Source organism: Armigeres subalbatus, chromosome 1 (genome assembly GCF_024139115.2).
Source record: "Armigeres subalbatus isolate Guangzhou_Male chromosome 1, GZ_Asu_2, whole genome shotgun sequence".
NCBI classification, from domain to species: Eukaryota; Metazoa; Arthropoda; class Insecta; order Diptera; family Culicidae; genus Armigeres; species Armigeres subalbatus.
In genome coordinates this window covers 123599766-123621261 of record NC_085139.1, presented here as the reverse complement: position 1 = coordinate 123621261, position 21496 = coordinate 123599766, and the positions used below count along the sequence as shown (strand labels likewise).

The following is a 21496-nucleotide window of genomic DNA, read 5'->3' as shown; positions in this document are numbered from 1 at the left end:
GCAGCACCTTACGCTCAAACACTCCGAGAGCTCTCCGATCAGCCTCCTTTAACGTCCATGTCTCATGGCCGTATAAAGCCACCGGAAGAATCAGAGTAGTATACAGCGCGAGTTTTGTTTTCGTTTGCAGACTACGGGACTTAAGCTGGTTACGAAGTCCGTAATAAGCCCTATTTGCAGCTGCAATACGCCTTTTCACCTCGCGGGTAACATCATTATCGCACGTCACTAATGTTCCAAGATACACAAACCCAAGTAGCACATATGTTGTAGATTCGTTTCTGAAACTCCTATACGACCAAATTGGGTCCCATATGGGTTGCAGCAACAAAATCAGCCCAAACTGTGCTACTAGGGAATTCTTCTACCACTTCAAAATTTTCACCATCCAGCACTATTTCGCTACCACCACCACTAATGAACCCACGTTGATTGCCAGCGACCATGTACTTCTTTTTGCTGTTATTGATCGTGAGTCCAATCCTCGCTGTCTCACTCTTAAAAGGCGCAAAAGCCTCTTCCACGGCACGGCGATCAATTCCGATGATATCGATATCGTCCGCAAATCCCAGGAGCATATGCGATTTTGTGATAATGGTACCGCTTCTTTGCACACCAGCTCTCCTAATCGCTCCCTCGAGCGCTATATTGAACAGTAGGTTCGAGAGTGCATCACCCTGCTTTAGTCCATCTAAGGTAACAAATGACGGCGATATTTCATCTGCAACCCTTACACTTGATTTCGATCCGTCCAACGTTATACGAATCAGCCGTATCAGTTTCGCCGGAAAACCATGTTCAAGCATAATTTGCCATAATTCATTCCGTTTCACTGAATCGTATCAGGTATCAGGTATCAGAACGTCGGCTCCAGGGGCACGTTCACCTCAATTTGGGAGATTTGTGCCATCGCCTTCACAGCCTTTTTCATCACACACCTGACGGAAAAGGAAGTGAACAAAAAGGAAAGGAATGTGGATGGGAGAACAAAGGGAATGTTTGGAAAAGGGCCCTTGAAGAGGGCATACAACGCATAAGCGTACAAGAGCTTATAGCTCCTTACCACAACGGGTTATGAACAACAAAATGCTCTGAAGGTTCAGGTTTCTTTTGTCAATTTCACTAAGTAAGTGTTTACCAAATATTTGGAAGCGTAATTGTGCATAGACTGGGCAGTTACATATTAGATGATAAGAAGTTCCATAATCGGATTCACAACTATTACAAACAGATGATTCAACGCGTTGAATATTTGCCATGTGATAGTTCAGTCGGCAGTGACCTGTCAAGGCCTTGACTAAGACACTGCAATTCTGTTTAGACCAAGGAATGTAATTGTCGCTGAAAAATGCAAAAAACAAGCGACAAAAGAGAATAGCGATAACTCTTTATCCCCATCTGCAGAGGATAAAGACATTGGTGCGTTCCATTTTATTTGCAACAAACATGGAGAGGTAATTGTTGTGAACTTTTCAAACTGCGATAACTTGTTTATTTTAGAAGTAAAACGCAAATCATGTCAACAGATGGTTAAGTTTATGTCTAATCTATGATAACTGATACTAATTTAACCAAAAACATCATCGGAAACCGACTACTTCTCAAAATGCGTGGCAGGCGATAATTGTCCTATTCTGTTGCAGTTTGGGACAAACGCTTATTGCGAGTTGAGTTTGTCCCAACATTTACAAGAGAGGATAATGTCGTTGTCATTGGCAATGTTGTTATTTTACATTCCTTGGTTTAGACAGATTAGCTAAATAGCTTGCTACTACCGGAGATGGCTCCCGGATGTACAATTTTGTTTGATGACATGAATCCAGACTACTCCAATGCCATTTGTGCTGAGTGACAGCCCAAGAGTTGATCAAAAGCTTCACCCAACACTTGGATGTTGGAATAGCTGGCTCAGGACCAATAAAGTCATGCGATGCTCCATTACGAGCTAACTCATCAGCCAATTCGTTTCCAGCTATGGAAGAATGGCCAGGTACCCATATAAGGTGTAAAGTATTTACTGAATTCAGTTCCTCAATTTGAGTTCGACATGCGATTACTAACTTCGACCTTGAGTTGGCCGAGGCGAGAGCTTTAATAGCTGCTTGGCTATCTGAACAGAAGTATATTACTTTGCCCATAATGCGTTGCTGCAGTGCAGATTGCACTCCACACATGATGGCAAATATTTCCGCTTGAAAGACAGTGCAGTGTGTACCCAGTGAGTGTGACTGTTCAATCTCAGCTCACGCGAATAGACGCCTGCACCTGCTCTACCTTCGAGGAGGGAGCCGTCAGTGTAACAAACAATGCTGTCCGACATACTTCTCTCCAAATAGCCAGATGTCCACTCATCCCGCGAGGGGAATTGTGTTGAAAATGTCCTATAAGGAAAACTACTAACGTGTGTGAGATCACTTGGAGCAAGGACAATTTTGTCCCAATTAACCATAAGCGGTAACAACCCTAGCGGTTTACAGGATTCTCTTCCATAAAACCGAGTACCCATAGTCGGTAAGTACAAGAAAATGCTTCTTGTTTGAGATGTATGTGTAGTGGGGCCACGTCGAAGAGAACTTCGAGAGCAGCCGTGGGAGTTGAAGAGAACGCACCAGTCATTGCCATTAGGCACATCCTTTGAAGATGGCCTAATTTAGACTAAATTGTCCTCACTTCCTCCTTTTGCCACCACACAAGGCATCCATAAGCCAAAATTGGTCGTACAACTGTTATGTAAATCCATTTGATATATTTGGGTTTAAGACCCCAAGTTTTACCAAAGGTTCGTCGGCATTGGCCGAAAGCCATACACTCCTTTTTGATTCTGAACTCAATGTTAGGAGTCCAGGAAAGCTTTGAATTCAAAATTAGACCCACATACTTTACTTGATCAGTTACATTGATTTCAGAACCAAAAAGATGTAATGGACGAATACCATTACGATTACGTTTTTCCGTGAAAAGAACAATAGATGTTTTATTCGGATTGACCGAAAGGCCATATTGGCGACACCAACTTTCAACTACCTGAGAGCATTTTGCATCAGGTCGAATAAGGTAGTAATGCACAAACCCACTATCAATGTAAGATAGTCGTCGGCAAATCCATAGGTAGGAAAACCACCATTATTGAGTAACCTCAATAGCGTATCTGCAACGAGATTCCACAAAAGTGGAGATAATACTCCCCCTTGAGGGCATCCGCAGACACTTAATTTCCTAATCGCTGCTTGACGTAATGTCGAGTAGAGATGTCGGTTTTTAAGTATCTGGTGAATCCATTTGGTAATAATATTAGGTAGCCCATGACAACGTGCGGCTTCCAATATTGCATCGAAAGACACGTTGTCGAAAGCACCTTCAATATCTAAGAAAGCACCCAAGCACGATTGCTTTTGAGCGAATGCTTTCTCGATATCGTACACAACCTTGTGTACAAGAGTCACGGTGGACTTTCCTGATTGGTAAGCATGTTGATTAACATGAAGAGGCATGTTTGCCAAACAGTCATCAAGAATGTGATGATCGATAATACGTTCTAAGCATTTCAGAAGAAATGAGGTCAGACTGATGGGTCTAAAACTCTTTGCTTCTTCATACGAAGCACGTCCTCCTTTTGGGATAAACTTTACAGTGACATCCCGCCAGGATATGGGAATATACCCAGTTGCAAAACTGCATACTAAAAGCTTTTTCAAAACATGTTTGATATGTTCAAAACCTCTCTGAAGTAGAACGGGATAAATCCCATTCTCCCCTGGAGATTTGTAGGGAGCAAAACTGTTAAGTGCCCATTGAATCGATTCAGTAGTTATGATTCTACGTGCTTGAGCCCAAGACCCATAGCTACATGAAAAGTCATCAGGATCATCCGAAGATGTTATATCGACACATCCAGGGAAGTGCGTATCAAATAAGTGCTCTAACGATTCTTCATCAGAAGAAGTGTAGTCGCCATTTGGCTTGCGAATTTCGCCAACTTGGAAATCCTTGGATCTCGCAAGAATTTTATTCAATCGACTGGCTTCACTCAAATTGGAAACATTTGCACAAAGGTTTTTCCAGCCGGATCGTTCAGCAGATCGTAGAGCCTTCTTGTAAGCTTTGCGAGCCAACTTGAAAGAATCCGTCCCTGCTGAATGGCGTCTGTTCCAACTGCTTCCTTAGCTTAGCCAAATCGGAATTCCACCAAGGGGTTCCTCTTGAGGTTTTTACAGAACGTAAAGGGCAAGCTTCTTCGAAAGCTTCCACGATGTGCAACGTTGTAGTATCAACTGCATCATCCAAGTCGGTAGGAGTTTACATAGAAGGTAGATATCCATGAAATTTGTTAGAGAGCAACTCTGTGTAAAGATCCCAGTTTGTTGAACGAGGATTTCTAAAACGCAAGGTCTGCGAAGTAACATTCAAATGATCAAAGTAGATGTAGCGATGGTCAGATATCGATTCCTCATCTGACACAAGCCAATTCGTCAACTCGTGACTGATTCTATTGGAGCAAAGGGTTATGTCTAACATTTCTGCTCTATTAGATACCATAAAGGTTGGGCGATTGCCTATGTTAAGTAAACTAAGTTCGGTACTACTAAAGTATTCCATCAAGCTGGAGCCTCTCAGATTGATATCCGAGCTACCCCAGATGATGTGATGAGCATTAGCATCACTGCCGACAATTAGCGGAAGGCTTTTTGAAGTGCAATATATGACAACTCGTTTGAAAGCATCCGTAGGGGATGGTTCATCATGTGGTAAATAAACCGAACAATAGACGTATTTCCTGACGGGGATTCCGCCAGTTGCATCAATTGTGACAGCACATACATCTCTGGTTGTTAGTTCAGAGATAAGTGTAGCAACAATAACATTGTTAACAAGCACACATGCACGCGGCATTGATAGAGAGTTTGCCATTTTTTTTTTACTGAAAGCAGCAAAAACCGGTTACTAAGTCACTAGGTTACCAAGGTAGAAGCTACCCTTGCGAAAATAGGGTTCCTGCACCAAAGCCACTTGGGAATTGCCATTTTGCATAAGTCTACAAAGATTAATCGTTGCTGTTCTTTTATGCTGAAGATTGATTTGAGCTATCTTAACTGAAGCCATTGCAAATTAAGATAATACACTCCACAACTTCAGCATTAATATGAACAGCAACGATGAAACCAAATTGGTATCTTATCAAGAAAGTCAAAGACGAAACACAGAGTACAATGTGTATAACGCATAAAGCGAATCCATATAGGTGACAATTTGTTGAAAAACTAAATAAAAACATGCTCATAATCCCACCCTTATTTAACCTCAAGTTGAGATTGAATAAGAGTAGCCGATTATTTCGGAGAAGCAAAAAGTCAACTACGCCATAGCTCCGGTTAGCGCAGCAAGGGCTAGATACTGTGAAGGGTGCCCTGGTGCTTCACAGGCTCCGTTAGCGGTTAGGTTCTTTTAAGACCCCCCTAACCATTCATTCGTAGGCACGGTAAGCATAAAGCCGCATCACACCAAGAATTTGGGGTCACCTGTATGGTTCTACCACCGGAACAGGCAATCCGTAGCTATTCTTAGTCAGATAACTGGCTACCGACACCACACGGCTATCTTGGCTGTTCGGGGAGAGAAGTTGACATTGACTTTACGTCAACTCGAGGTAACAAATGACGTCGATATTTCATCCCTTACACATGATTTCGATCCGTCCAACGTTATACGAATCAGCCGTATCAGTTTCGCCGGAAAACCATGTTCAAGCATAATTTGCCATAATTCATTCCGTTTCACTGAATCGTACGCCGCCTTGAAATCAATAAACAGATGATGTGTCTGCAAGTTGTACTCCCGGAATTTATCAAGAATTTGTCTCAGGGTAAACATTTGATCCGTCGTTGATCGGCCCTCACGAAAACCTGCTTGGTATTCGTCGACGAAGGACTCTTCAAGCGGTCTCAATCTGTTGAACAGAATACGGGACATTATTTCGTACGCCGAATTAAGGAGGGTTATTCCTCGGTAATTGGCGCACTCCAGTCTGTGCCCTTTCTTAAAGAGAGAGCAAATGAGGCCGTCCAACCAGCTAGCAGGCATTTCCTCGTCTTCCCATATTTTCGACATAATATGGTGCAGAACTTCATAAAGCTGCTCACTGCCATGTTTGAGAAGTTCAGCCGGGAGCTGGTCCTTCCCCGCAGCCTTATTGTTTTTCAGCTCTTTGACAGCTTTTTTAACCTCATCTAGTGTAGGTGACTCCCCAGCTTGTCCATCGTTGCTAATATTTATTCTGTTCACCGATGCACCGTCACTTCCTCCATTCAACAAAGTCTCGAAGTGTTGTTCCCACCTGGCAGCCACTTCAGTTTTATCTGTCAGCAAATTCCCTTGTTGGTCGTTGCACATGACGGGAGATGGCGCTGTCTTTCTCCGCACGCCATTGACAGACTCATAAAACCTCCGCATATCGTTCTGCTCCATTTTTCCCTGCGCCTCACTAATAACTTGTTCTTCGTACTCTTTTTTCTTCCAGCGGTGGGTTCGTTCTTCGGCTGCTCTTGCTTCCTTTTACCGATCTCTATTCGATCGGGTACCCGACACCAACATCCGGCTTCTGGCAACGTTCTTCTTGTCTGTCACTCTCTGACACTCCACATCGAACCAACTCGTCCTGGGTCGCCCTTGTGCAGTGCCTACCACTTCTCGTGCTGTTGTGCTCACCGCTCCATAGATCGACTTCCATAGATCGTTGATGTTGTCGCTAACGTTGATTGCACTTATCCGTTCGTCGAGCTTCTGGTGGTACTCAGCCGATACTCCTTCCGCCGACAATCGCTGGATATTGTAACGCATCGTTCGCTGTGATCTTTCGTTCGATACAGTTGACAACCGTGATCGAATTTTACTGAAAACGAGGTAGTGATCAGAGTCAATGTTCGGACCTCTGAATGTCGGCACATCGATAACATCCGAGAAATGGCGCCCATCCACCAGAACATGGTCTATCTGGTTGCAAGTTTCACCATTTGGGTGTCTCCAGGTGTGCTTTCGGATGTTCTTTCGTGCAAAGTAGGTGCTACTGATGACCATCCCTCTGGCAGCAGCAAAATTTACTAGCCGTAGGCCGTTGTCATTGGTAGCGGAGTGAAGGCTCTCCCTACCGATTATGGGACGGAAAAAGTTCTCTCTACCGACTTGAGCGTTAGCGTCTCCGATAACAATTTTCACGTCATGCTTTGGGCACTCTCCATAAGCTTTATCAAGACATTCATAAAACGTGTCCTTCACGTCGTCAGATTTATCGTTTGTCGGTGCGTAAACGTTGATTAGGCTGTAATTGAAGAATTTGCCCCGTATCCTCAACACACAGATTCGTTCGCTAATGGGTTTCCACCGCATCACTCGCTTCATCTGCTTGCCCATCACTACGAAACCAACTCCATGCTCTGCTTTTTCACCGCCGCTGTGATAGATGTTATACTTGAATGCAGTATTGGTCGTGGGGTCCACGGCTCGGAATTAACGTTCTCCGGATCTAGGCCATCGGACTTCTTGAATAGCTGCCACGTTCACTCCAACCTTCTGCAGTTCACGAGCCAGAAGGCTCACCCAAGCAACACCTCTTGTTTCTCAGTGAGTAACAACAACTGTGGTGTGACTTACTGAAGGTCTGACTTATGCCCAACGCGTCGTATTTGGAACTCGTTTGTGACACAAAAAGCGCAAGAGGTGGAGCCTATTTGCAACATCTTGCGGCTACAATGAAAATAAAAACACAAAAACCAACCGGGAATCGAACAATGGACCTTGAGATTTGCAACCTGCTACTATAAACATCACACCAACAATTCTATTTGGAGATTCTGCTACAAGTGCACTACATAAACAACAAAGTCATTTGTAACTTCATTGTACCTTATACGGAACATGCAGGAGACCTGTCAAAAATAAAATTCTGCTCAGCTGAGCTCAAAGTGTTTTGCAACCTATCGGAAACATTGTCGTAACAGCAATGGACCGAAGTGTTATTAATTCTGCAACTTATCTGTTTTGTTTCTGATATGAAACACATCGAATTTTAAACCACCCAAGAAGTCAGATTAGAAAAATATTGCGACGCCACTTAAACGGAAATGAAACATTGTGATTTTCTGAGACTGGAAAGTGGCTTTAATGTGACTCGATGTATTGCCAGTGTCTTCAATGCAATTTATTAGGAACAAACACCTATTTGAAGATGTTGCGCGTGCTGCTTGGGCACTCGTCCAGGTTCATTTAGGGTCCTGACATTCCAGGTACCGAGTTTCCAATCATAGTCCTTATTTCGTTGCCGGGTCGGTTGCCAAAAATAACATTCTCTTTTTCTACTATCTCAATTTTTGGTGGTATTTGAGAGGCTTCAGTAAGCTACCTTACCGGGGTCGCGTTACCTACATCGCGATGATGGGGCTGCCACCTTAGGTATAGCTGACGCGATACAGCATTTCGTTAATCAGCCGTTGGGTACCAGGCAGACGCTGTTTGAGCCGCACCTCCTGGTGAACAGACGCTCGAGGCGTACCTTCTCACTCTAGCAGATGTCAGAAGGACAACAGTGCCCAGGCTGCACTACCAGCTAAGTACGCAACCCTTAGCTGGCGGTCTTTTGTCATCGAACGACCCGTAGAAGCGTGAGATAGGGACTTGTGGGGACCAGAGCTCTGTTGTGCGCTCCTTCCTTGATGTCAACCCACCATTTTGCAGCCCATAAAAATGTAACTGATCTATAAATAGATCACTGGGCGTTAAGCGCTTCTGATCTATACATAGATCACTGAGCGTTAACGGGTTAAGAATGCCGGATAGTCGAACCTATCTTGATGCTCCACCTGTACTTCCCTCCAAGGGAGCGATCCATGGAGTCGAGCACAACACGATTGACCTCCTGAAGGCCAATGATCCACGGCGGGTTGTCATGCGTGAGCAGCTCTAGGTTGGGGAGGTTGATCCAGAAACCGTTGATGTTCCACTGGAGACAGAGATTGACTTCCCACGGGAGAGTGTGGGTCGGGAAGGGAGCAAGTGTGCTACCTTGGTCCGAACCGCTAGAAGGTATCGGCGAATCGTTCGATGCACTGGTCGAGTTGTGCTGGTCAGATGGGAAGAAATCAGGGGATGGTTGAGTTGCTGTCCCCCGGAACAAATCGGAGCGGTGCAGTAATCAACGGGAGACTCGTACATATTCAGATATGTTTTCTGGACCCAGGGAGAGGGTCGGAAGAAGGAGCTGGGTCGTTAGATCTGGTGGGACTTATTGCCCGGATTGGTGTCCCCGGGGTGCCCGAAAAGCGGCCGAAAAGGATGGGACTTACCTCCTGAAAAGTTATTTTCAGTGTGCCCGGACAGGCTAGCTATACTCTCAGCGTCTTCTGTTTTAGTTCTTGTTCGGTTGAACACGTTGCTTTTTGGTGGCTTGTATCCCACGTCGCCCATCGGGGAAAAATAATGCGTCCCGATCACGCCTAACGGGAAACGCTTGACTCCCTCATAGCTTATTGGTGTTATTTTAGAATTTTTAAATATATTTCTCAACTCTTTTGAACGAACGAGAAAGGCACCATCGCCGCTAGGTGTATTAATCTGGGATTTTTCACAACTTTCACTAAAACATCGGAATTTAATAAACTTTTAGGATTTTTATGGATTTTTAGGATTAGTCACTTGGTTCCGGAGTTATTCCGGACTTAAAATGGATGATAATGGAAACGACACATAAACTATGCCAAAATTAATCAGGAATTTGATTCAAGCGTTAAGTTTGGGACATAAGCAAACCAATAATGCGGCATTTCTAATTTTTATGATTTCAAAAGTTATGGCATTGCATTTCCTGGACCGTATTTGAACTGCCTGAAATCGGTAAACGGTTTTACCGAGTACCGGTTCAAGGGTCTATTTTGTAAAGTAAACAAACAGTTGAGTGGTGTAAATCACAGTAATCTACAATTGTTCATTGTTCTTAGTAACTAGGATTAATAGTTTATGAAAAATATGTATAATAATAGCCAAATGTCCTATTCTGCCAAATGTCCTTTTCGGACAATTGACCCAATCGGCATAATGACCTTTTCGGCCAAATGTCTTATTTGGCCAAATGGCGTGTTCGGCCATTTGTCCTATTCGACCAAATTTCCTATTCGGCCAAATGTCCTATTCGGCCAAATGTTCTATTCGGCCAAATGTCCTAATCGTCCAAATGACCCTATCAACCAATAGACTTTCGGCCAAATGGTATATTCGACCAAACAACTTTCGGCCTAGTGGCCTTCGACCAAATGGCATTCGCCGAACGATATACGGCCAGACAGCCCTTCTCATAATTTGACTATCTATAAAACGCTCATTTGACCGGTAGATCTTTACGGACACGAGACCTGGACGTTGCTCAAGGAGGACCAACGCGCACTTGGAGTTTATGAAAGGAAAGCTCTGCGTAGCATTGTGAGGTGCAGATGGCGGTCGATACCTGCATAAGGCGAATGAATTACGAGTAGCATCAGCTGTTGGGAGAATTACCCATCATTCACACCGCGAAAATCGGACGACTGTGGTGGGCTGGGCACGTAGGCAGAATGTCGGACAGTAATCCGATGAATATAGTTCTCGACAACAATCCGACGGGAACAAGAAGGCGAGGTGCGCTGCAGGCAAAGTGGTTCGATCGGGTGTAAGCCACAAGACTGTTTGTTTGACGACATGCAGCCATGAACCGCGCTGAACGGAGAAGACTTTTATGCACTGTACAGGCCACTCCGGTCTTAGTCAGTCTTCAAGGTGCAGCCCCGCGCAAATGTTTATCCGTGCTGCCGCACTCGAATGAACATTCGCTTCGGGCTCGAACGTGCACTCGTAAAAATGAGCATGAGCCCGAGCGTAGGCTGGATGCTCATGTTTTGCACCGCGCTCACAGCGGCGCTCGAACATTGATGTTTTCAGCGCGGCTGTGAGTGCCGCTTTGAGCACGGTACAAAACATCGGTTACAATCAACAGACATTGCTTGGTTGGCTTGGGTTAGCGTTTTAGTGTTGAAACTCTAGTTTTAATATAATTGAATTTCAATGGTTCGATGATTCTTCGTAAAAGTAAAAAGGAACTTATTTATCATCTTGTTATGCGCGTAGATATTTAAAATATCCTCAATGAAAGAGTAAAATGATATTCTACGAAAAACATAAGCATTATTATCTGCTGGGACTCCCTTTGAGCTCCGCTACCAGCTGAGGCCTCTCAACACTAACTTCAGGGTCGGCTCGGAACACTGATCGGAAATACAAACACGGTCTATGCTTTTTACCAACTTTTATTGTGTACTTACAATGGTAGTGTGAGTGTGTAGTGTAAGGGTGGCGGCCGGCTTGGGAATCACTGCTGATGAGGAAGGGGACCATGCGCTGGTGTACGTTACCATGCGGCGATCGCCTGATGAAGACGACGATAGAACGTTGGTGGCAGCGGTGGGGTCACCGATTATGGGGGGGACCATGCGCTGGTGTACGTTTCCACGCGAATGATCGGCTGATGCAACGACGATAAAACCTCGCCTCTCTTGAGTTCCCCAGCGGTTCTTGGACGGAGGAATCGAGGGCTACGGACGAAAGCTGGTCCTCATTGGTTCTCTCTCGGAGCACAAATTCAGTTTGCTGAGCCGATGTGGATGGGAAGGGGATGCGTCGCTATTACGGACTTCTCCGACGGTTCGTCCACACCTATGCAAACGATTCGTAGGTGTTCAGCTCTTCTGGTCGAATCTTCCGAAACCCTCGGATGCTCAGGGCTGACCACGAGGGCTTAGGTAATAAATACCTATGGGTCCTAATTAGGGGAATTGGGAAAGAGGATAATGTTCGAGCTAACCGGTCCACTCACATATTCTTATACCTGATTCTTGCTTGGTCTCTATGCAAGCAGACTTCCACCACTAGCCTATTTGGAGCACTATAACACGGCTTCACTTCCTAAACGGTAACAGCATAAGAAAAGTCCAACTTTGTACTTCACTTGTCATAAGACGAGTTTGTACAATCCCATTGAATTCCACCACTTAATTGTACAATTGTACAAGATATATCTTGACAGATAGTCGAGTCAAGTACGAGACACTGAAGACGGCCTTACTGTTGAGATCGAAATACGTATCTGTCAAGATACAATTAAGTGGTGGAATTCAATGGGATTGTACAAACTCGTCTTATGACAAGTGAAGATATTCCACTAAAAAGCTCAAAATAATTTTCTTAACAAAATTTGTACTTCTAACCATTTTCAATTGAATGTCCTTTAGACTTGTTTAGAACAGTTTTAAAAATTCTTTCGGTTGCTTCCCTGTGCATTTTTTTTTAAATATTGTCTTCGACTTTGAAAAAGGTGGGAACTTTAAGTTTTATGTAATTTCCTTTAAAAGTCGCACTACTTGCTGACTTATCTTTACACAAGTTAAAAATTGTCTTATGAATGTTTATACTGGGGTCGCTTTTAAGTGGATTTCATGAATCACGCGATTTTTAAGCGGATTTCGACATTTACACCGTTTTTCTACGCGAATTTTTTTACAAAGTTTTTCTATGCGGATGTACGTGGAACGTATTCCCCTCGCAAAGACCGACCTCATTGTATTTGATTCAAGCGAGTAGGAACGGGGTTATATTTTAAAATGCCGCTAAAGTTTACGATATTGGAGGACGGTTTTGTAGTCCGTGATTTTTTTACCTTCAGTCATTATCAAAGTATACATCATCGGAAATCATGTTCAAATAATTAAATATGGATCGTATATTTTGTATATGCAGGGTACCTGTCACAGAACCCGAAATTTATAGAATTTTACGTAATGTGACTAAGTTGTCCGGCACTGAGGGATTTCTCTCTACTTGGGATGGAAATGTGTGTACATATTTTGGCAATGCAATAATGAATAATCAGAAGTATTCAATTCATGATTATATAATCCTCCTTGTGAAATCGGAATTATTGAACAACTAATGCATACATTTTAACTCATGTACTTTACTATGTATCTACCTACTATAGAAAAAAACAATTCTATATGTTCAACACAATTTGTTGAGGGTTTGTGGAAAACAAAATAAGTTGACACACAGTTTACAATATCGAAACATTTCTTCTTCAATGGGTCTACATTTCAACTGCAACTTGACCTGTTTTGAACTAAGTGTTCCCTATTAGCATTTAAAGGAACCGTTATAATTTAGGCTTTTCTATGCCTGCCATTGTATACATGGGTTTTGTGTATCTTATGTAGCAAACACAATGAATATACTATGCCCAAGGCGTCAAAAATGTTTCCCTCACGAAAACACTCTAGACTGGACCCAAACATGCTAGTGGCAATTAATTAACTAATCCGTTTATTGTACACTTTTTATGTTTTTGTTTATTAGGAAGATTTTATAATGAAACATAAATGTTTCCCCAATTGAGTTTCATTATTTTAATGAAGCTGGATAGAAACAATAATGTTATGTACCATCTTTGCTAACACACTAAATTTTCATGTTAAAGTTAAAACATAACACGCTTGCTTTTCGCATACTAAAGGACCACGCAGAATGGGTACTTTTGCGAACGTTTTGACTGTTTTCCCGTTTTGACGCACGCAAATGCAAATGCTGAAAGCACAAATTGTTTTCATCTACCAACTCCGATTCATCTTTTTTTGCTATGCCGCTCAACTATGGCGAATACGAAACGTGCCGCATAATCGTAAAGCATCGCGCTCGGCCCAAAACCTATTCTCACAGCCTCAGTTCTCAGCCTAAGCACACAGTCTGAGCACACAGCCTGAACACACAGCCCAAGTTTTGAACTTGAGCTCGAGCCTAAGCTGAGCCGCACCGCGTTCATTTTTCGCACCCATGTTCGATGCTGATGGTGAACACGAGCTTGAAGGAGAACGCGCGCTCGGGATGAACATGAACTTGCAAAAACTGCACTCAAGCTCAGCGCCGCTCATGTTTTCGTGAAGACTGGTCTTAGTATAAGCGAATAAAAAAAATCCTGAAGGAACTTCCAGAGGTATACCTAGAGAAATGTCTGGATTATATGAATTTATGGAGGAACTTAAATAGAAAAAAAAACTTGGGAGAACTTGGCCGATTCATCTCGAAGAATTTTCGCTTAACTTTTCAAAAGGATTTAAGTAACATTTTTTTCATGAATTTTGATTGCAGCACTCAAATTGATTCATGAAAAAAATGTTACTTAGGTCCTTTTGAAAAGTTAAGCGAGAATTCCTGAAAGAACTTACGGGAAACTTAAATCGACGAACAAGTCTACCCAGGGTCAGCTGAAACGCTGGTCGAGCACTTCGAACAAGCTGCCAGGCCACCACCAATTCGGTGTGATTCTCGCGTCAATTCGCTTTGACGCAGCCGCGCTGTTGCCATCTAGCGGCGACGTACGTGTGCGTGAAATCACTGTTTTTCAACATGGTGAAGTATAGGAAGTATATTTTAAAATGCTTTTAAAATGTTATTAACAGTGATATGTTGAAAACTTTTAAATACGTAGGATTGGAATTTTTAAAAAAATACATGTGACCTTATCTATACATGTTTTTTTAATCAAAATAATTCAACTTTCGTGTTACCTATATGAAAGTAAATTAAATTTCCAACCCAAAAAAGTGAACAATTTTAGGCTGCATAATCAAGTTTCAGACATAGGCTAGATGTACCAGTTGTGGCTATAGCACCAGTTGTCGCACTAGTGCTTTATAAGCCAAATGGCCAACCAAATAACCGTAAACCAAGTTCATATCGATAAAGCGTATTCATATGATACGACAAAACCTTTGATATCCTCCAAAACAAGCAAAGCATAATTGTAAAAATCGATTTTGCTTAATTTTTGACGTCCCTTGCACCAGTTGTCGCACTAGTGGTCTCTATTTGGCCAGTCCCATAAGAAAACAATGGGATTTGCCAAATAAGTAACCAAACCCGAGCAGGAGTAAATGGCTCAATGATACCTAATTCTGTTATTGATACCATATTCTGTTATGAACTAGCCCTGCATAAGAGGTAAAATACCAAAGGAATAATACCAAAAACTAATATGCACAATACTTGTGCAATAATATACTCAGTTATTAAATTGAACCTCAATACCAAATGCATAACTAATTGATATTCATTTGGTATTGAAATACCTAAGCAAGTTATGCCTCAAGTATTCTGCATAGAAGTTTTTGGTATTATTTTTTGGTATTTTACCTCTTATGCAAGGCTAGTTCATACCAATTTCTGTTATTGAGGTCGTCGCTCCTGCTCGGGAAATTAAGAATAGTGCCATAACTGGTGCATGCGTTCCTATTATGGATTAATCAATTTTGATGATTATAACAAATTTTATTGTGGTTTTCACAGCTGTTCTAAGGAGCAGGAAGTAAAACCTTTCGCTTGATATGTAAAGTCCACCCACATGCCTTTTACTTATTTTTTTAAAAATAGTTGTTCTTAGGTATGGCGACAATTGGTACACCCACCCTAGTAATTAATTTCCACTCCGGGTGGCTTAATACCCGGCATATAGGCAATTAACTTTGAATGTATGAATGATATTGAAAAGAGAGAGAGCTGCATCGACTCAAGTATGATGGTCCACGGAAGAAGCCAAATTTGAGTTTTATTCATCATAGCCCAGGATGAGAGAAAAAAAACATAAATTTAAGTTGATAAAATAAACGAGGAGTTAAAATTTAACACGATAGTAAACTGCCCATAAATTCGTAACAGGCGTTGATTTTCTTGATTTCCTATCTATATGGAACCGTTATGAATTTATGGACAGTAAAGGTAAAGAACGCACAGTCTATATTGTCGAATAGAGTTCCCTATTATTTACCCAACCCACTAACACAAATTTCCTTCCTCAGACATCTATGAAGGTAATATGGGTTCCCTACATCTTCACTAGTAGATGTTGAACTAGCAATCCTTCCCATCCTTCCGTGATTGTAAGGACGTGGCCTATACAACTGCTTCTGTATAGGAAAAGATATCTAGATATCAATATCTAGATAGATATCTAGATATCAATCCCAAGTACCGATTTGCGACAATATACAGAAGATATAGCCACCCACGATTTGTAAAGGTAAAGAACTTACCAGATGTTTTTGCATTTCTCGCTACGTTTCGGCAATGCAGTCTTGGTAATCGAACGATAATTTTGATTTTATAAATATAAATAAAATCAAAATTATCTTTTGATTACCAAGACTGCATAGCCGAAACGTAACATAATTACACGATCAGTCGAACTGCCATTACAATTTGCATTTTTCTTACTTTTGGCTTCTACCACGCAAGGGCAGACTTGAGTAGAAGCAACCCAAAGGTGAGTTGTTTTGCGGTTCCTATGGCACGCATTTAACCGATGCGTCGTTAGTTTCGCAATAAGCCGAAATAAACTGACATGAGTAGTAATTTTCCACGAAATGAGCATGGGACATTATATTTGAACCGGTAACGTGTAAATCTTAAAAACAATGCGAGCAGGTCACACGGTAATCAGATGTAGGTCAAGTCCGTTCCTCATGTCTCAATTTTGTTTCACTTGGACGTGGAAGATTGATTAGAATGTTTGTAAACATGCCAGACCTTGAAGAGCTATAGCCTTAGGTTGTAATCAAATTTTGAATTAGATTTACGTGGATGCAACGATCACGTAAGGCAGCCCTTGTAGCTTAGCTCACTCATCCTTGCCTTGATTGGCTTTTCCTCATACAAATTGGTTTAATAATTCGAAAGTTAAGATTCCCTAGACAAAAATACACTTAAAATTCTATCAAAATACCTCAGTGCATTACAATCTACATTATGAAATCAGAAACAGATTGTTACAATCTTTGTTTATTCTCTTCACATTTCAGAATGCAAAACCCCAACCAACAAGCAAGGCGTTTGCCTATCTTTCTACGACTGCCCCAGCATGCTGTCCTTCTTCGGTGATCGAATACTAACGTGGGAGGAACGAGATTTCCTGAGACGTTCCGTCTGCACTGGAGCCACTTCCGGTTCGCAGCCTTTCATGTGCTGCCCGGATAAGCAACGGACGGATAACAAAGAAACTGAGACTACCAAAACCACTGTCCTCCCGGTCGTCGGTTCCTCTCCGCCGCCGCCGGAAAACAAAGAGAAACCAGTAGAGCAGGAAACCCGCCTCGGTGGTCTGCTGCCGGATCCAACCAAAAATGAGTGCGGCATCAGTATCGGGATGCGAATCTACGGTGGCGAGGATGCTGACATCGACGAGTTTCCCTGGTTGGCGATGCTGCAGTATGAAAATTTCCGAGCGGAGCGCAAGTTCAGCTGCGGAGGATCGTTGATCAACAATCGTTACGTGCTGACCGCTGCCCATTGCGTTGTCGGTGAGGTTGAGAAAAAGGAAGGAACTTTGTATGTTGCCAATTTAGGTGGTGTCAAACAATTCCATAAACTTTGTTTAAAATTGTTTTCAGAGTAAGCGTCCGGTTGGGCGAGTACGATACTACCAAAGATATTGACTGCATAGTGTTAGATGGGGAGGAAATATGTGCCGATCCGCCGATTGATGTGCCCGTTGAAGAGAAGATCGCCCATTCCGAATACAGTGAAACCTCGATGCAGAATGACATTGCGCTGTTGCGGTTGAATCGCGTAGTCGAACGAACAGATTTCATTCAACCGGTGTGTCTACCGACTCCCAGCTTCAGGAGTTCAAACGCCGGAGATGTTAATTTTGTCACTGGATTTGGCCGAACACTTCAAGGTAAGTTGAAATCGGTTATTTTCGTTGTCGATCGTGAACAAGATTAGGGGTTATGTGTGCACAGGTTTTCTCTTTCATTATTGAGGCTGTTTCACCTCAGGAAAGTAGATATAGAGAGTAGATTACTCAAATCAAGCGTGAGTTGCAACACATCGAACTCATATGAGAAAAAAAACATTCGCGAGTTGAATCATACGTTTGAGCCATTGCAAGATTTTTTTGTGTTCTCTATTCTTCTCAATGGGAAGAAAAATGAAAATGAAAAACTCAAGCAAGATGTTTTCCTTAAAAATCGCAAACAAGTTTACTCGCTCGTGAGTGTTAGGATTGAATTTTTAGAATGATTTTACCAACACTGCTTGCATTATCTGCCACAGCTGGACAAGAGCAACAATGCCGTTTGTGGCTTTAATGCCAATGAATAGATGATGTGTGTGAGAACATTTTATTAACGATTTATCTACAGCGGTAGTTCTCAACCTTTTTCTTTTCTGGGGGTGAGAATGGGTCTTCGCTCTTACCGACAGCCTGAAGGTCGGATGACAAAATCGTTCAAAAAGGGTTCTTATAATTTAGTTTTCCTTTCCTCAGATACAATTAATATATTCTACAAGTATTATAAGTAGTTAAAACAGTGACCCATTCTCGCTCCTATTTAACTTATTGTCACCCCGACGGCGGTTTTTCATAAGATAGTATATTAATAACGGACCCGAAAACTAACATATATATGGATGTATGGCTCTGTAAAAATTGTCTGAAATTTAATTTTATACATCTAGCTTCCCACAAAACTTCGAGAACTTTTGGCGGCTTCCGAGCCTCTTGAAAGGAGGCTCTCGAGCATCTTGAAAGGAGGCTTCCGAGCATCTTGAAAGGAGGCGTCCGAGCCTCTTGAAAGGAGGCGTCCGAGCCTCTTGAAAGGAGGCGTCCAGGCCTCTTGAAAAGAGGCGTCCGAGCCTCTTGAAAGGAGGCTTCCGATTCTCTTGAAAGGAGGCTTCCGAGCCTCTTGAAAGGAGGCTTCCGAGCCTCTTGAAAGGAGGCTTCCAAGCCTCTTGAAAGGAGGCTTCCGAGCCTCTTGAAAGGAGGCTTCCGAGCCTCTTGAAAGGAGGCTTCCGAGCCTCTTGAAAGGAGGCTTCCGAGCCTCTTGAAAGGAGGCTTCCGAGCCTCTTGAAAGGAGGCTTCCGAGCCTCTTGAAAGGAGGCTTCCGAGCCTCTTGAAAGGAGGCTTCCGAGCCTCTTGAAAGGAGGCTTCCGAGCCTCTTGAAAGGAGGCTTCCGAGCATCTTGAAAGGAGGCGTCCGAGCCTCTTTAAAGGAGGCGTCCGAGCCTCTTGAAAGGAGGCTTCCGAGCATCTTGAAAGGAGGCTTCCGAGCATCTTGAAAGGAGGCTTCCGAGCATCTTGAAAGGAGGCGTCCGAGCCTCTTTAAAGGAGGCGTCCGAGCCTCTTGAAAGGAGGCGTCCGAGCCTCTTGAAAGGAGGCGTCCGAGCCTCTTGAAAGGAGGCGTCCAGGCCTCTTGAAAAGAGGCGTCCGAGCCTCTTGAAAGGAGACGTCCGAGCCTCTTGAAAGGAGGCTTCCGAGCCTCTTGAAAGGAGGCGTCCGAGCCTCTTGAAAGGAGGCTTCCGAGCCTCTTGAAAGGAGGCTTCCGAGCCTCTTGAAAGGAGGCTTCCAGGCCTCTTGAAAGGAGGCCTGAGCCTCTTGAAAGGAGGCTCTGAGCCTCTTGAAAGGAGGCCTGAGCCTCTTGAAAGGAGGCTTCCGGGCCTCTTGAAAGGAGGCTTCCAGGCCTCTTGAAGGAGGCTTCCGAGCCTCTTGAAAGGAGGCTTCCAGGCCTCTTGAAAGGAGGCTTCCAGGCCTCTTGAAGGAGGCTCTGGAGCCTCTTGAAAGGAGGCTTCTGAGCCTCTTGAAAGGAGGCTTCCAGCCTCTTGAAAGGAGGCTTGAGCCTCTTGAAAGGAGGCTTCCGAGCCTCTTGAAAGGAGGCTTCTGAGCCTCTTGAAAGGAGGCCTGAGCCTCTTGAAAGGAGGCTTCCGAGCCTCTTGAAAGGAGGCTTCTGAGCCTCTTGAAGGAGGCTTCTGAGCCTCTTGAAAGGAGGCTTCCGAGCCTCTTGAAAGGAGGCTTCGAGCCTCTTGAAGGAGGCTGAGCCTCTTGAAAGGAGGCCTGAGCCTCTTGAAAGGAGGCTTCCGAGCCTCTTGAAAGGAGGCTTCCGAGCCTCTTGAAAGGAGGCTTCTGAGCCTCTTGAAAGGAGGCTTCCGAGCCTCTTGAAAGGAGGCTTCTGAGCCTCTTGAAAGGAGGCCTGAGCCTCTTGAAGGAGGCTTCCTGAGCCTCTTGAAAGGAGGCTCTGAGCCTCTTGAAAGGAGGCTTCTGAGCCTCTTGAAAGGAGGCCTGAGCCTCTTGAAAGGAGGCTTCTGAGCCTCTTGAAAGGAGGCTCTGAGCCTCTTGAAAGGAGGCTTCTGAGCCTCTTGAAAGGAGGCTTCCGAGCCTCTTGAAAGGAGGCCTGAGCCTCTTGAAGGAGGCTTCTGAGCCTCTTGAAAGGAGGCTCTGAGCCTCTTGAAAGGAGGCTTCCGAGCCTCTTGAAAGGAGGTTTCTGAGCCTCTTGAAAGGAGGCTTTGAGGCCTCTTGAAAGGAGGCTTCTGAGGCCTCTTGAAAGGAGGCTTCTGAGCCTCTTGAAAGGAGGCTTCTGAGCCTCTTGAAAGGAGGCTTCCGAGCCTCTTGAAAGGAGGCTTCTGAGCCTCTTGAAAGGAGGCTTCTGAGCCTCTTGAAAGGAGGCTTCTGAGCCTCTTGAAAGGAGGCTTCCTGAGCCTCTTGAAAGGAGGCTTCTGAGCCTCTTGAAAGGAGGCTTCCAGAGCCTCTTGAAAGGAGGCTTCTGAGCCTCTTGAAAGGAGGCTTCTGAGCCTCTTGAAAGGAGGCTTCCAGGCCTCTTGAAAGGAGGCTTCTGAGCCTCTTGAAGGAGGCTCTGAGCCTCTTGAAAGGAGGCTTCCGAGCCTCTTGAAAGGAGGCTTCCGAGCCTCTTGAAAGGAGGCTTCCGAGCCTCTTGAAAGGAGGCTTCCGAGCCTCTTGAAAGGAGGCTTCCGAGCCTCTTGAAAGGAGGCTTCCGAGCTTCCTAACTAACACTCTTGAAAGGAGGATTTTTCTTCATTGGCATTACATCCCCCCACTGGGACATTGCCGCCTCGCAGCTTAGTGTTCAATTAGCACTTCCGTTATAAAGTGCGAGGTTTCTAAGCCAAGTTACCATTTCTGCAATCGCATATCATGAGGCTAACATGATGATACTTTTATGCCCAGAGAAGTCGAGACAAGTTCCAAAGCGAAAATTTCCTAGAGCGGCACCGGGAATCGAACCCAGCCAGCCTCAGCATGGTCTTACTTTGTAGCCGCGCATTTTACCGCACGGCTAAGGAGGGCCACTATTATTTTTATTATTATATTCTAAATCAGCACATTAATATAAAGAATAGACTAAATCATATTTAGTCATGTGAATACTAATATCTCTCGTGCGATCTCTTTCGAGATCATATCACCTCCAAAGGGGTCACTTACAAACTATGCAATGAGATATGCAGAAGGAGCTTTTAAATGTATTGTATATTGTTGAATCATTAAAAAAGGCGAGAACACTTTACTGAAATGGATCTGTATGAACGATGTACAAACATGTGTCACGTATTTTATTAACGACTCCTAATCGCATATATTTTCCCAACAG

At 43.7% G+C, this 21496-nt stretch overlaps 1 protein-coding gene across 2 annotated transcripts in view; it reads left to right on the top strand.

Moving 5' to 3' along the window:
• LOC134205086 (CLIP domain-containing serine protease B9-like) overlaps positions 1–21496 on the top strand; it is a 35526-nt gene that overhangs the window by 13588 nt on the left and 442 nt on the right. For both annotated transcript variants that reach the window (XM_062679996.1, XM_062679997.1), the window contains exons 2-3: positions 16914–17439; positions 17502–17791. In XM_062679996.1, the coding sequence (XP_062535980.1) occupies positions 16914–17439; positions 17502–17791 (816 nt within the window). The remainder of the gene's footprint in view (positions 1–16913; positions 17440–17501; positions 17792–21496) is intronic.